Source organism: Plectropomus leopardus, chromosome 7, assembly GCF_026936395.1.
Source record: "Plectropomus leopardus strain MGB_pleo_1.0 chromosome 7, ASM2693639v1, whole genome shotgun sequence".
NCBI lineage: Eukaryota > Metazoa > Chordata > Actinopteri > Perciformes > Serranidae > Plectropomus > Plectropomus leopardus.
In genome coordinates this window covers 31,246,398-31,263,326 of record NC_142182.1, presented here as the reverse complement: position 1 = coordinate 31,263,326, position 16,929 = coordinate 31,246,398, and the positions used below count along the sequence as shown (strand labels likewise).

Here is a 16,929-nt window from a genome sequence, read left to right as displayed (position 1 = left end):
GGGAAAAATGTTAAAAACGTGATAGCTCGAAATGCTGAAAAAGTCATAGAACAGCATGTTGAGGCTATTTATAGTATAGCCTGTTGAAAACACAGTCCAAAAAGTCAATATTTTGAGCGTTATAGTCCAAAGTATATTAGGGCGAAAAAAGCTGTGCTATAATTCAGGGAAAAATGGTCAAAAACGTCATTGCTCCAAATGCTGAAAAAAGTCATGAAACAGCATATTGAGGCAGTTTATAGTATAGTCTGTTGAATAAAGGGTCCAAAAAGTCAATATTTTGAGCGTTATAGTCCAAAGTATATTAGGGCGAAAAAGTCATACTATAGTTCAGGGAAAAATGGTCAAAACGTCATCCATCCAAATGCTGAAAAAGCCATAGAACAGCATGTTGAGGCAGTTTATAGTATAGTCTGTTGAATAAAGGGTCCAAAAGTTAATATTTTGAGCGTTTTAGTCCAAGGTATATTATGGTGAAAAAAGCCATACTATAGTTCAGGAAAAATTGTCGAAAAAGTGATCCTCCAAATGGTGAAAAAACTCGTAGAACAGCATGTTGGGGCAGTTTATAGTATAGCCTGTTGAATAAAGGGTCCAGAAAGTCAATATTTTGAGTGTTTTAGGCCAAACTACAATATGGAGAAAAAAGTCATACTATAGTTCAGGGAAAAATGGTAAAAAACGTCATCCCTCCAAATGCTGAAAAAAACTCATGGAACAGTATGTTGGGGCAGTTTATAGTATAGCCTGTTGAATGAAGGGTCCAAAAAGTCAATATTTTGAGTGTTTTAGACCAAAGTACAATATGGCGAAAAAAGTCATACTATAGCTCAGGGAAAAATGGTCAAAAAGTGATCCCTCCAAATGATGAAAAAAGTCATGAAACAGCATATTGAGGCAGTTTACAGCATAGCCTGTTGAATAAAGGGTCCAAAAAGTCAATGTTCTGAGTGTTTTAAGCCAAAGTAAGGAATGGCGAAAAAAGTCATACTATAGTTCAGGGAAAAATGGTAAAAAACGTCATCCCTCCAAATGCTGAAAAAAGTCATAGAACAGCATGTTGAGGCAGTTTATAGTGTAGTCTGTTGAATAAAGGGTCCAAAAAGTCAATATTTTGAGTGTTTTTGGCCAAAGTATTGTGTGGCGAAAAAAGTCATACTATAGTTCAGGGAAAAATGGTCAAAAACGTCATCCATCCAAATGCTGAAAAAAGCCATAGAACAGCATGTTGAGGCAGTTTATAGTATAGTCTGTTGAATAAAGGGTCCAAAAAGTCAATATTTTTAGTGTTTTAGACCAAAGTATGGAATGGAGAAAAAAGTCATACTATAGCTCAGGAAAAATTGGTCAAAAACGTCATTGCTTCAAATTATGAAAAAAGTCATAGAACAGCATGTTGAGGCAGTTTATAGTATAGTCTGTTGAATAAAGGGTCCAAAAAGTCAATATTTTGAGTGTTTTAGGCCAAAGAATAGTATGGCAAAAAAAGCCATACTATAGCTCAGGGAAAAATGTTAAAAACGTGATAGCTCCAAATGCTGAAAAAACTCATAGAACAGCATGTTGGGGCAGTTTATAGTATAGCCTGTTGAAAACACAGTCCAAAAAGTCAATATTTTGAGCGTTATAGTCCAAAGTATATTAGGGCGAAAAAAGCCGTGCGATAATTCAGGGAAAAATGGTAAAAAACGTCATCCCTCCAAATGCTGAAAAAAGTCATAGAACAGCATGTTGAGGCAGTTTATAGTATAGTCTGTTGAATAAAGGGTCCAAAAAGTCAATATTTTGAGCGTTATAGTCCAAAGTATATTAGGGCGAAAAAAGTCATACTATAGTTCAGGGAAAAATGGTCAAAAACGTCATCCCTCCAAATGCTGAAAAAACTCATAGAACAGCATGTTGGGGCAGTTTATAGTATAGCCTGTTGAAAACACAGTCCAAAAAGTCAATATTTTGAGCGTTATAGTCCAAAGTATATTAGGGCGAAAAAAGCCGTGCTATAATTCAGGGAAAAATGGTCGAAAAAGTGATCCCTCCAAACGGTGAAAAAAGTCATAGAACAGCATGTTGGGGCAGTTTATAGTATAGCCTGTTGAATAAAGGGTCCAGAAAGTCAATATTTTGAGTGTTTTAGGCCAAACTACAATATGGCGAAAAAAGTCATACTATAGCTCAGGGAAAAATGGTAAAAAACGTCATCCCTCCAAATGCTGAAAAAAACTCATGGAACAGTATGTTGGGGCAGTTTATAGTATAGCCTGTTGAATGAAGGGTCCAAAAAGTCAATATTTTGAGTGTTTTAAGCCAAAGTAAGGAATGGCGAAAAAAGTCATACTATAGCTCAGGAAAAAATGGTCAAAAATGTCATCCCTCCAAATGCTGAAAAAATTCATAGAACAGCATGTTGAGGCAGTTTATAGTATAGTCTGTTGAATAAAGGGTCCAAAAAGTCAATATTTTTAGTGTTTTCAGCCAAAGTATTGTATGGCGAAAAAAGTCATACTATAGCTCAGGGAAAAATGGTCAAAAAGTGATCCCTCCAAATGATGAAAAAAATCATGAAACAGCATATTGAGGCAGTTTATAGCATAGCCTGTTGAATAAAGGGTCCAAAAAGTCAATGTTCTGAGTGTTTTAAGCCAAAGTAAGGAATGGCGAAAAAAGTCATACTATAGCTCAGGAAAAAATGGTCAAAAATGTCATCCGTCCAAATGCTGAAAAAAGTCATAGAACAGCATGTTGAGGCAGTTTATAGTATAGTCTGTTGAATAAAGGGTCCAAAAAGTCAATATTTTTAGTGTTTTAGGCCAAAGAATGGTATGGCAAAAAAAGCCATACTATAGCTCAGGGACAAATGTTAAACACGTGATAGCTCCAAATGCTGAAAAAACTCATAGAAAAGCATGTTGGGGAAGTTTATAGTATAGCCTGTTGAAAACACAGTCCAAAAAGTCAATATTTTGAGCGTTTTAGTCCAAAGTATTTTAGGCCGCAAAAAGTCATACTATAGTTCAGGGAAAAATGGTCAAAAACGTCATTGCTCCAAATGGTGAAAAAACTCATAGAACAGCATGTTGGGGCAGATTATGCCATAGCCTGTTGAATAAAGGGTCCAAAAAGTCAATATTCTGAGTGTTTTAAGCCAAAGTACAATATGGCGAAAAAAGTCATACTATAGCTCAGGGAAAAATGGTCAAAAAAGTGATCCCTCCAAATGCTGAAAAAGGTCATAGAACAGCATGTTGAGGCTATTTATAGTATAGCCTGTTGAAAACACAGTCCAAAAAGTCAATATTTTGAGCGTTTTAGGCCAAAGTATTGTATGGCGAAAAAAGTCATATGATAGCTCAGGGAAAAATGGTCAAAAACGTCATTGCTCCAAATGATGAAAAAAGTCATAGAACAGCATATTGAGGCAGTTTACAGCATAGCCTGTTGAATAAAGGGTCCAAAAAGTCAGTATTTTGAGTGTTTTAGACCAAAGTACAATATAGCGAAAAAAGGCATACTATAGCTCAGGGAAAAATGTTAAAAACGTGATAGCTCCAAATGCTGAAAAAACTCATAGAAAAGCATGTTGAGGCAGTTTATAGTATAGCCTGCTGAAAACACAGTCCAAAAAGTCAATATTTTGGGCGTTTTAGTCCAAAGTTTATTATGGCGAAAAAAGCCATACTAGAGTTCAGGAAAAAATGGTCAAAAAAGTGATCCCTCCAACGATGAAAGAACTCATAGAACAGCATGTTGGGGCAGTTTAAAATGTAGCCTTTTGAACAATGGGTCCAAAGAGTCAATATTTTGATTGTTTTAGGCAATAGTATGGTGTGGAGAAAAAAGTCATACTCAGGGAAGAATGGTCAAAAACGTCATCGCTCCAAATGCTGAAAAAACTCATTAAACAGTATGTTGGGGCAGTTTATAGTATAGCCTGTTGAATAAAGGGTCCAAAAAGTCAATATTTTGAGTGTTTTAGGCCAAAGTATTGTATGGCGAAAAAAGTCATACTATAGTTCAGGGAAAAATGGTCAAAAAGTGATCCCTCCAAATGCTGAAAAAAGTCATGAAACAGCATATTGAGGCAGTTTACAGCATAGCCTGTTGAATAAAGGGTCCAAAAAGTCAATATTCTGAGTGTTTTAAGCCAAAGTAAGGAATGGCGAAAAAAGCCATACTATAGCTCAGGAAAAAATTGTCAAAAATGTAATCGCTTCAAATTATGAAAAAAGTCATAGAACAGCATGTTGAGGCAGTTTGCCGTGTAGCCTGTTGAATAAAGGGTCCAAAAAGTCAATATTTTGAGTGTTTTAGACCAAAGTACAATATAGTGAAAAAAGGCATACTATAGCTCAGGGAAAAATGTTAAAAACGTGATAGCTCTAAATGCTGAAAAAACTCATAGAAAACCATGTTGGGGCAGTTTATAGTATAGCCTGCTGAAAACACAGTCCAAAAAGTCAATATTTTGAGCGTTTTCGTCCAAAGTATATTAGGGCGAAAAAAGCCGTACTATAGTTCAGGGAAAAATGGTCAAAAACGCCATTGCTCCAAATGGTGAAAAAACTCATAGAACAGCATATTGAGGCAGTTTACAGCATAGCCTGTTGAATAAAGGGTCCAAAAAGTCAATATTTTTAGTGTTTTCAGCCAAAGTATTGTATGGCGAAAAAAGTCATACTATAGTTCAGGGAAAAATGGTCAAAAACGTCATCCCTCCAAATGCTGAAAAAAGTCATAGAACAGCATGTTGAGGCAGTTTATAGTATAGCCTGTTGAATAAAGGGTCCAAAAAGTCAATATTTTGAGCGTTTTAGACCAAAGTATGGAATGGCGAAAAAAGTCATACTATAGTTCAGGGAAAAATGGTCAAAAAAGTGATGCCTCCAAATGGTGAAAAAACTTGTAGAACAGCATGTTGAGGCAGTTTATAGTATAGCCTGCTGAAAACACAGTCCAAAAAGTCAATATTTTGAGCATTTTAGTCCAAAGTATATAATGGCGAAAAAAGCCATACTATAGTTCAGGAAAAAATGGTCAAAAAAGTGATCCCTCCAAATGCTGAAAGAACTCATAGAACAGCATTTTGGGGCAGTTTAAAATGTAGCCTTTTGAACAATGGGTCCAAAGAGTCAATATTTTGATTGTTTTAGGCAATAGTATGGTGTGGAGAAAAAAGACATACCATAGCTCAGGGAAAAATGGTCAAAAACGTCATCGCTCCAAATGGTGAAAAAACTCATAGAACAGCATGTTGGGGCAGTTTACAGTATAGCCTGTTGAAAATACAGTCCAAAAAGTCAATATTTTGAGCATTTTAGTCCAAAGTATATTAGGGCGAAAAAAGCCGTACTATAGTTAAGGGAAAAATGTTAAAAACATGATAGCTCCAAATGCTGAAAAAACTCATAGAAAAGCATGTTAAGGCAGTTTATAGTATAGCCTGCTGAAAACACAGTCCAAAAAGTTAATATTTTGAGCGTTTTAGTCCAAGGTATATTATGGCGAAAAAAAGCCATACTATAGTTCAGGAAAAAATTGTCAAAAAAGTGATCCCTCCAAATGCTGAAAAAAGTCAGAACAGCATGTTGAGGTTGTTTATAGTATAGCATGTTGAAAAAACTGTCCAAAAAGTCAATATTTTGAGTGTTTTAGTCCAAAGTATGGAATGGCGAAAAAAGTCATACTATAGCTCAGGAAAAATTGGTCAAAAACGTCATTGCTTCAAATTATGAAAAAAGTCATGGAACAGCATGTTGAGGCAGTTTATAGTATAGTCTGTTGAATAAAGGGTCCAAAAAGTCAATATTTTGAGTGTTTTAGGCCAAAGAATGGAATGGCGAAAAAAGCCATACTATAGCTCAGGGAAAAATGTTAAAAACGTGATAGCTCCAAATGCTGAAAAAACTCATAGAAAAGCATGTTGGGGCAGTTTATAGTAAAGCCTGTTGAAAACACAGTCCAAAAAGTCAATATTTTGAGCGTTTTAGTCCAAAGTATTTTAGGCCGCAAAAAGTCATACTATAGTTCAGGGAAAAATGGTCAAAAACGTCATTGCTCCAAATGGTGAAAAAACTCATAGAACAGCATGTTGGGGCAGATTATGCCATAGCCTGTTGAATAAAGGGTCCAAAAAGTCAATATTCTGAGTGTTTTAAGCCAAAGTACAATATGGCGAAAAGAGTCATACTATAGCTCAGGGAAAAATGGTCAAAAAAGTGATCCCTCCAAATGCTGAAAAAGGTCATAGAACAGCATGTTGAGGCTATTTATATTATAGCCTGTTGAAAACACAGTCCAAAAAGTCAATATTTTGAGCGTTTTAGTCCAAACTATTGTATGGCGAAAAAAGTCATACTATAGGTCAGGAAAAAATGGTCAAAAACGTCATTGCTTCAAATTATGAAAAAAGTCATAGAACAGCATATTGAGGCAGTTTACAGCATAGCCTGTTGAATAAAGGGTCCAAAAACTCAATATTTTGAGTGTTTTAGACCAAAGTACAATATAGCGAAAAAAGTCATTGTGGAGAAAAAAGACATACTATAGCTCAGGAAAAAATGGTCAAAAAAGTGATCCCTCCAAATGGTGACAAAACTCGTAAAGCAGGATGTTGAGGCAGTTTATAGTATAGCCTGCTGAAAACACAGTCCAAAAAGTCAATATTTTGAGTGTTTTAGTCCAAAGTATATTATGGCGAAAAAAGCCATACTAGAGTTCAGGAAAAAATGGTCAAAAAAGTGATCCCTCCAAATGCTGAAAGAACTCATAGAACAGCATTTTGGGGCAGTTTAAAATGTAGCCTTTTGAACAATGGGTCCAAAGAGTCAATATTTTGATTGTTTTAGGCAATAGTTATGGTGTGGAGAAAAAAGTCATACTAAAGCTCAGGGAAAAATGGTCAAAAACGTCATCGCTCCAAATGGTGAAAAAAACTCATTAAACAGCATGTTGGGGCAGTTTATAGTATAGCCTGTTGAAAATACAGTCCAAAAAGTCAATATTTTAAGCGTTTTAGTCCAAAGTATATTAGGGCGAAAAAAGCCGTACTATAGTTAAGGGAAAAATGTTAAAAACGTGATAGCTCCAAATGCTGAAAAAACTCATAGAAAAGCATGTTGGGGCAGTTTATAGTATAGCCTGTTGAAAACACAGTCCAAAAAGTCAATATTTTGACCGTTTTAGTCCAAAGTATGGAATGGCGAAAAAAGTCATACTATAGCTCAGGAAAAAATGGTCAAAAACATCATCGCTTCAAATTATGAAAAATTGCATAGAACAGCATGTTGGGGCAGATTATGCCATAGCCTGTTGAATAAAGGGTCCAGAAAGTCAATATTTTGAGTGTTTTAGGCCAAACTACTATATGGAGAAAAAAGTCATACTATAGCTCAGGGAAAAATGGTCAAAAATGTCATCGCTTCAAATTATGAAAAAAGTCATAGAACAGCATGTTGAGGCAGTTTGCCGTGTAGCCTGTTGAATAAAGGGCCTGCTGAAAACACAGTCCAAAAAGTCAATATTTTGAGCGTTTTAGGCCCAAAGTATTGTATGGCGAAAAAAGTCATATGATAGCTCAGGGAAAAATGGTCAAAAACGTCATCGCTCCAAATGCTGAAAAAGTCATAGAACAGCATATTGAGGCAGTTTACAGCATAGCCTGTTGAATAAAGGGTCCAAAAAGTCAGTATTTTGAGCGTTTTAGTCCATAGTATATTATGGCAAAAAAAGCCATACTATAGTTCAGGAAAAAATTGTCAAAAAAGTGATCCCTCCAAATGCTGAAAGAACTCATAGAACAGCATGTTGGAGCAGTTTAAAATATAGCCTTTTGAACAATGGGTCCAAAGAGTCAATATTTTGATTGTTTTAGGCAATAGTATGGTGTGGAGAAAAAAGACATACTATAGCTCGGGAAAGAATGTTCAAAAACGTCATCACTCCAAATGCTGAAAAAACTCATTAAACAACATGTTGGGGCAGTTTATAGTATAGCCTGTTGAATAAAGGGTCCAAAAAGTCAATATTCTGAGTGTTTTAAGCCAAAGTACAATATGGAGAAAAAAGTCATACTATAGCTCAGGGAAAAATGGTCAAAAAAGTGATCCCTCCAAATCCTGCAAAAACTCATTAAACAGCATGTTGAGGCAGTTTATAGTATAGCCTGTTGAAAACACAGTCCAAAAAGTCAATATTTTGAGTGAATTTGGCCAAAGTATGGAATGGCGAAAAAACGCCATCGCTTCAAATTATGAAAAAAGTCATAGAACAGCATATTGAGGCAGTTTACGGTATAGCCTGTTGAAAACACAGTCCAAAAAGTCAATATTTTGAGTGTTTTAGGCTAAAGTACAATATAGCGAAAAAAGTCATACAATAGCTCAGGGAAAATGTTAAAAACATGATAGCTCCAAATGCTGAAAAAACTCATGGAACAGCATGTTGGGGCAGTTTATAGTATAGCGTGTTGAAAACACAGTCCAAAAAGTCAATATTTTGAGTGTTTTAGGCTAAAGTATTTCAGAGCGAAAAAAGTCATACTATAGTTCAGGAAAAAATTTTCAAAAAAGTGATCCCTCCAAATGCTGAAAGAACTCATAGAACAGCATGTTGGGGCAGATTATGCCATAGCCTGTTGAATAAAGGGTCCAAAAAGTCAATATTTTGAGTGTTTTAGGCCTAGGTACTATATGGCGAAAAAAGTCATACTATAGCTCAGGGGAAAATGATATGATGAAAAAAGCGCACTTGCCGAAGACTTTGACTTCCTTAAAAATGAGGCAGGCATTGAAAGCTAAAAACAGCTTAATCTCAGATTCCATCTACTTTGACAATATTATATCTGTTTACATCCGTGGAGAAGTAACTAAACTGGCTGTACCCAGTGAACTAACTGTTACTACTTTGAAGGACTGTTACAGTGTTGCCAGCTTAGGCTGTGCAGAGCAGTCAATATTTAAAATGTAAAATGAATGTAAAATGGCTTGACCAAGAGACTCCTTCTCTCTCCTTCTTTTCTTTCTTTAATTCTGCACACCTGCCCTCAAAAGCTAAATAATATTTTGTTAAAACTTAAAGGTTGCCTTACAGAGTAAAGTTCTGTCAGATTGAACATATTTCTGTTGATGCCATCTCTTCTGTCTTAGCTTATTACAAAACATAATTTTATATCATGTGGCAGGGCCAACAGGGTTTAATTCCTAACACCTTGAAGCTATTTATTGGATTTCATAGAGATGTGGGGGTCAAATGGCCTGTCCACAGTTTTTTTTTCTCTTACTTGAACACATAGCAGATGTTATAACGCTACAATAACAATGTGCTGAATTGGTTTTCATGAATTGTTCCATGGGAGCCTGAAGAGTTGGCTCTATAGAGTTCCCCAACAAAAACACCTATGTGTGGATTTGTTCTTGAGGGGTACCATGTTCGCCTTGTTCTTCTAGGTACTAGATGGGGTGGGGGGGAGTGGGACAATACCAGACTTGTTCATTTCTTGGACTTATTTACTTATTTCCCTACTTATTTTGTCTTTCTTCCTTTCTGTTTATTTAGCCAGATGTAAATTTAAAGGGCATGGCATCTCTAACTCAGTAGGTTATGACTGATCCTAATTTTACTAGGGGGCTGGATGGATTCTCAGTAAACTTTGTGAGCTGGAACGTGAAGTCACTTAATCATCCACTTAAGAGTAAAAAGGTATTTACACACTTAAGACAACTTAAAATCGATATTGCATTTCTCCAAGAAACGCACTTGCCCACGACAGACCTATTCTGCATAAAGAGAGGATGGTCAGGACAAGTCTATCACTCTAATTTCAACTCAAAGACAAGGGGGGCAGCCATCCTAATTGATAAAAATATACCATTTACAATGACTAATGTTGATTCTGACGCTGCAGGGCGCTACATTATTGTGACAGGGCAGCTTTTTTCATTTCCAGTCATCCTGGCCAATATTTATGTTCCAAATTGGGACAATCCAGCATTCTTTTCAAACTTTTTTTCTCGCTTACCAAACATGACATCACATCATCTTATCCTTAGTGGTGACATAATTTGCGTACTTTCCCCTGTCTTAGATCGCAGCTCCTCCAAAAAGACTCCTTTGTCTGAATCTGCACACACTGTCCAGCTTTTTCTTAAAACATATGGTGTAGCAGATGTGTGGCGGTTTCGTAATCCCACAGCTAGAGCATACTCCTTTTTTTCCCCAGTTCATAAGAGCTATTCTCGTATAGATACCTTTTTCCTGGATAAAAGACTTCTTCCTTCTGTAATCAAGTGTGAATATGAAGCTATAGTCATCTCAGATCATGGTCCCTTAACCACGAAAATCTGCATTCCTAACACCCAGTATGACTGCTGCCCTTGGAGAATCAATCCTCTTCTCCTATCAGAAGAGTCTTTTATTAATTTTATTTCATCTGAAATAAAATTATTTCTCGATACTAATCAAACGCCAGGAATGTCTTGTTCAACTATATGGGAATCTCTTAAAGCATATCTACTGGGCCAAATCATTTGTTATTGTGCGAATAAAAAGAAAACAAATACAGCGCACCTTAAAGAGCTAACAGATCAGATAGTGGTGTTAGATACGTTATATAGCCGTCAACCACCTGCTGACATAATGAAAAAAATTCTCAGACCAGCTTGCCCGTTTACTAGTCAGTTTTTGAAGAATCATTTTCACTTAAGACCTTACCTCCGACCATGCGCCAAGCAGTTATCTCTGTAATTCTCAAAAAAGGAAAAAACCCTCTGGAGTGCAATTCATTTCGCCCAAAATCTCTTCTTATGCTGATGCAAAAATCCTTGCCAAGGTTCTGGCACGACGGCTGGAGGGTGTTCTTCCTTCCATTATATCACCTGTCCAAACAGGTTTTATCAAGAATCGTTACTTTTTTTTCAATGTCAGACGCCTTTTTAATATCCTTTATAGGCGTGCCAGAGGTAGTCCTCTCACTTGATGCTGAAAAAGTGTTCGACCAGGTGGAGTGGGGCTGTTTTTTCAGCACACTGGAGAGGTTTGGATTTGGCCATAAGTTCATATCGTGGATCAGACTTTTATATACATTTCCAATGGCCACTGTACGTACTAATAATAATATGTCCCCCTTCTTTGAGCTTAAACGCGGCACAAGGCAGGGATGTCCCATGTCACGGCTTCTCTTTGCGGTTGCAATGGAACCACTAGCTCTAGTTCTGAGGCAAAATACTGATATCAAAGGAATTCAATGAGCAGGGGAGGAGCATAAAGTCTTGCTGTACGCGGACGACATGCTACTTTATAGATATATCACAACTCCTTTCGAGTCTTCCTAAGCTCTTGCTAACAGAATTTGGCAAATTATCCGGCTACAGGGTTAATGCTCAAAAAAGCAAGCTGATGCCCGTTGGCACTAGTAATGGTGAGACATCTTTGAATTCACTTCCATTTAAAATTTGCCCTTAAAAATTCAAATACCTCGGCATATGGATCACAGATAAACATAAAGATCTTTATGCAGCCAACTATCAGCCCCTGATATCGAACGATGGGGTTCCCTACCTCTCTCCTTGGATGGAAGAATTAATACAATAAAGATGAATATACTGCCTAAGTTTTTATATATATTTTAGTGTCTTCCAGTCTTTTTAACTAAATCTTTTACCAAATTAAATAATCAGAAATCAAGTTTCATTTGGAACAAAAAAACACCCCGGATAAAAAGAAGTATACTTCAGAGACCTCGCTCAATGGGAGGGATGGCACTCCATAATTTCTTATACTACTATTGGATGGTTAACATTAGCTATATATTGTTGGTTAACAATGCTATATTGGATGGGTAGTGAGAACAATAACACTGACACTGAATGGCTAAATCTGGAGGGGGCATCTGTAAATTCCACTTCTTTAAAAGCCTTACTGTGTTCTAAGTTGCCATTCCCACAGCCCATTTCTAGCTTTAGAAAAGCTATTTTCTAGTTAGAAAATAGACTAACTAACTAACTAAATAGACCGCCTCAAAAATAATTGGGAGACAGATTTAAATGAACCAATCACAAATGACGCTTGGCACAAGATAATACAGAGAATCTTCTCCTCCTCCATTTGTCTTAGACATGCTGTTATTCAGTCAAAATTGTACACCAGCTGCTCTGGTCTTAAGTTAGATTTTCTCAGATCAAAGCTGACATAGACCCCACGTGTGATCGATGCAGACAGGATCCAGCCACTCTCCTACACATGTCCTGGAAATGTCCAAAGCTACGCACTTACTAGAAGTCTATCTTTGAGACCTTTCTAAGATTCTTGGGAAAATGCTTGTGCCATCTCCATTTATTGCACTTTTTGGTGTAGCTCAGATGGGTTCCCATCTTGAGATGTGGGAAAGAACTATGTTGGCTTTCTGCTCTCTGCTAGCTAGGAAACTGATATTATTGAAATGGAAAGACCCAACACCTCCAAAATACAGTCACTGGATTGGGGAGGTCATGTACCATATCAAGTTGGAGAAGATTAGATAAACAATCAGGGGGGCTACTAGAAAATGTTATAATACCTGGCAGCCTTACTTAATGTTTGTTGAAGTTATGGAGACAGATAATATAGTACTGTAATCCTCTGTTTTTTTTTCTTCTTTATGTCTGGGTATGTGAATTGTGTATACTGTTAACACTGTAAATCTGGTATTTGGGGAAAGGAGGGTGGGCTGGGGTCGAGGGGGTTTTTACTGTCCTGTTTATGTTTTGTTGGACCTATGTTGAACTGTAAACTGTTAATTGTAAAACCTAAATGAAAAGACCTTGATTAAAAAAAGTCATCACTCCAAAAGCTGAAAAAAGCATAGAACAGCATGTTGGGGCAGTTTATGGTTTAGTCTGTTAAATGAAGGGTCAAAGAAATCAGTATTTTCAGCGTTCAAGGCCAAAGTATAATATGGCAATAAAAGTCATACTATAGCTCAGGGAAAAATGGTCAAAAATGTCATCGCTCCAAATGCTGACAAAACTCATAAAACAGCATGTTGAGGCAGTTTATTGTATAGCCGGTAAATAAAGGGTCCAAAAAGTCAACATTTTGAGTGTTTTATGCCAAAGTATAGTATGGCGAAAAAAGTCATACTATAGCTCAGGGAAAAATGTTAAAAACGTGATAGTTCCAAATGCTGAAAAAACTCATAGAAAAGCATGTTGGGGCAGTTTATAGTATAGCCTGCTGAAAACACAGTCCAAAAAGTCAATATTTTGAGCGTTTTAGGCCAAAGTATAGCATTTTTATATACCATTTTTCCTGTGCTTATTCACCATATTACAGTTTGGTCTAAAATGCTTAAAATTGACTTTTTGGATTGTTTTTTCAACATGCTGTACTATAACTTTTTCCAACATATGGAGCAATCACTTTTTTGTCCATTTTTCAACATGCTTTAGTATGTCCTTTTTCGATATACTATACTATGGCCTTAAAACACATTAAATATTGATCTTCTTGGATGTTTTTTCAACATGTTATATTCTAAATTGCTTTAACATGCTGTACAATGTCTAGGGACAGCGGGATGATTTGAGCCTGTGGGGAAGTTGAGCCACACCTTGCTTCTAGGCAGCCACAGAAAAGTCATGTGATTCCACATTTTTGAGACTAATCCATTTTACTTAGAGAGGTATATGACATAAGAGGTAAGCACATTTAAGTTTTCAAAATGATTCAAATCATTCCAGTTGAATTTTTCATTTTCAAAGAATAATGGTTCTGGTGCTTGAAACCTTCTAGACGAGTTTGAAAAAAACTCTCTGGTTATAGTTCTTCAGTAAATTAAAATATGAGACTATACTGTTAGCATGATGCTACCTCTAAACCTCTTGCAGACACAAGTTTGGCATGGGGTTACTTGAGCCAGAAGGCCAAGGGCAAGTTGAGTCATTGGGACAACAGGGAACACCCTGGCGGAGGCCAATACCAACTGGGAACGTGTTTGACTTTTTTGTAGTTGAAGAAATATCTGTCACACAGAATATGCCTCAAGTTAAAACTCGCTCAAATCACCGCACTCTCCCTACTAAGACTTTTTTAAAGACCATTTTGGACTATGGCATTTATATGGCATTTATATGCCATTTTGGACAACATACTATAGTATGACTTTTTTATGCTCTTTTGGACAACATACTATACCATGACACTTCTATCCCATATTGAATGATATACTACAACTATGATGTTTTTTTTATGCCATTTTGAAAGACATACTATACTATGACTTGATGCCATTTTGGACAGCATACTACTATGACTTTTTTAATGCCATTTTGGACAACATACTATACTATGACTTTTTTCATGCCATTTTGGAAGACGTTCTACTGTGACGTTTTTATGCCTTTTTTCAGACATGCCATACTGTGATGTTTTTATGCCATTTTGGTGGACATACCTACATACATTCTGAATGTCATTGGTCCCAATTATATTGTGATTACATCCAAGAGACAAAAAAATTTAATTACCTTCTGTCTGCGGTTCTTGACAACAGACCCTGCAGAGGAGGGTCTTTGCTTCTGTAACCTGGATGGAGAGGGAGCCGGTGATGTGTTCCGGGAATAATTTTTGCCCCTAGAGCCAGGTGAACGCTGCTTCTTTTTGCTGTTCTTGTGCCCCTTGGGGAGGGGGCTGGCCTGCTGTGACCCGTGCTGCTCCAGCGCTCGCAGAGGCTGTCTGTGGTCTTGAGGAGATGGTAAAGAGCTTCTGCGGCCTCCGAGGCTCTGAGGTGAGACAGGTTTACAGTGGTGAGTGAGAGGACCAAGGTGCATATCTTTGACCCTGGAGAGTGGGTCTCTGGTTGCAGCGCTCCGGGGCCGCACTCTGCTCTTGATGGAGCAAAGTGCACCATCAGTGTAGGACGCTTCATTATCATCATGGTAACCATCTTCATCCTCAGAATCAAATACGAGGAACTTGACAGTGCGATGGTGCAGCCACCGAGTGTCTGCAGAGTTCAGGCTGTGACTTCGGGGCCGAGGACTCTGGGCCCACATGTCACTGTTCCTGTGGATCTCCTGAGGGCTGCTGAACATCATCCAGCAAGGGGGGCAGGATGGGAACTGACAGACTGGCTGCTGCCCAGTTAAGATCCATTTCTCCAGGTTAAATCCATACTGCAGTAAAAAGACACAAAAATGTTTTGTTTAGCAACAAAGCAGACTTTGACTTGTCATAGTAGGTGCTACGTACAACATTACCGACGGCATCTTATATTTAAATGCACCAGTAGGTCATGACTGTGAGCAGAGATGCTCAGTACCACGTCGCTGAAACTAAAGGAGCTCATTTCAGCCACCATTCATTTAATCATTTACACCTGTGCTTATCCTTTTTTCACATGTCAACATAATGTCTTACACCATAAACACTTATGAGGGTAATATTAAAATCAAAAATTCTTCAGATCAATGTCAAAATCAACTTGGATGTTAAAAACACACACATATATACACAGTTTTCTTCTTTCAGAGCTGTAACAAGACTAAAGTAGTTGCATAAAAGTTGCACTCCAACAGAAATCATATTAGGATGTGGGTTTAAAAAAAAACCAAAAAAAACATTTGAATGAAAATAGACCTTTTGGACTGAGACAATACATTTCCAAATAATTTAACTGATGAATTTAACTGTTAATTCTACTGCAAAAATGTAATTAGAAAAATCTTAAAGCCACTGAGTCAAATAGATCACAGCTAACAAATAGATCCCAGACAGACATTTATGTGATAGTTCACCACAAAAAACAAAAATACATATTTTTCCTCTTACTTATGTTGCTAGTTATTTTTTGGAAACGGATCGTAGACATGTCTGCCTTCTTTCTAATATAACTGAATTGGATTACACTCGGCTTGTGGAGCTGAAAGCAACAAAAAAAAATACATTTGAAACTCAGCAGCAATGTCTTTTTCCCGAAATCACGACCCCGATACTCAAGATAATCCACAGACGTTATTGTAAGCAGTCTCATATTGGAACTATTTTCTTTCTACCAAACTACACCTTCCAACCAAATCACCATGCAGAAAGAGACATGCATTTACTGCTAGCACACCCAGCAGGTGTAAAGAAAATAGTTCTTCAGTGGAACTGCTCACAACAACATCTGTGGATTATCTTGAATAATCAGATAGACATATTGGAGAGAGAAATGCTGTCGAGATGTTTTTTTGTTGTTTGTTGTGTTTTTTGGTAGTATAAGCACCACAAGATGAGTGCCATTTTTCTCATTATATTGGGGAGAAGGCAAACATCTCTGTCTGACATCATGAACTCACACAAAAACCATATAGATTGAACTACAGATAAGCAGAAACATGAATTTTTGACTGTGGGTGACCTATCCCTTTAAGTGTGAGAACATAATGTTCACTTAAACGTGTGACCTCAGTTTCTTGTAGTATCCGATGGCAGTTTGGTAAAGTGATGTCTGGAGCCGTCACAAGCTGCACTTCCTCCTGCAGCGGACCCAGTGGGGTCGTAAAGGGGATATCCTCCAGAGTGTTCATTTTCACCAACAGTTGACCTGCATCAGAGGAAGCAAAATTAGGTCCTTTTAAACACTTAAAAGTCTTCAAAACAAGACCATTGCACTGTTATTAGCACTTACTTTTGTGTGGTGTTCTCGCTTAGGTCCACAGCTCTCCGACAGGTGTTTGGAGTAAATAACTTACATAGGCATCATCATACATGGTAAGCCTCTTCATCATTAAGCCTCTGACATCATCTGAGGAGTTATTAACCATAACAAGCCAGACGGCGTGTTGTAGCTCTACCTGCACCGGTACAGTGCTAACAATGGAGCATTTAAACACATATACAAAAAGGGCAGAGTAACACTAAAATTATTTTTAAAAATAGCACTAATAAAATATTTCTTATTATTTTATTTTTCCCTAT

General features: G+C 37.1%; 1 protein-coding gene across 1 annotated transcript in view; it reads right to left on the bottom strand.

Annotated features, from left to right (window-relative positions):
• The window catches only part of LOC121949813 (uncharacterized), a 43,186-nt gene extending 26,399 nt beyond the window's left edge, over positions 1-16,787 (bottom strand). Inside the window, exons 1-3 of the mRNA XM_042495592.2 lie at positions 16,640-16,787; positions 16,416-16,555; positions 14,496-15,143 (exon numbers count right to left, since the gene is read on the bottom strand). Of these exons, the coding sequence (XP_042351526.2) occupies positions 14,496-15,143; positions 16,416-16,538 (771 nt within the window). The 5' untranslated portion in view covers positions 16,539-16,555; positions 16,640-16,787. The remainder of the gene's footprint in view (positions 1-14,495; positions 15,144-16,415; positions 16,556-16,639) is intronic.
• Between the last annotated feature and the right edge of the window lie 142 nt (positions 16,788-16,929).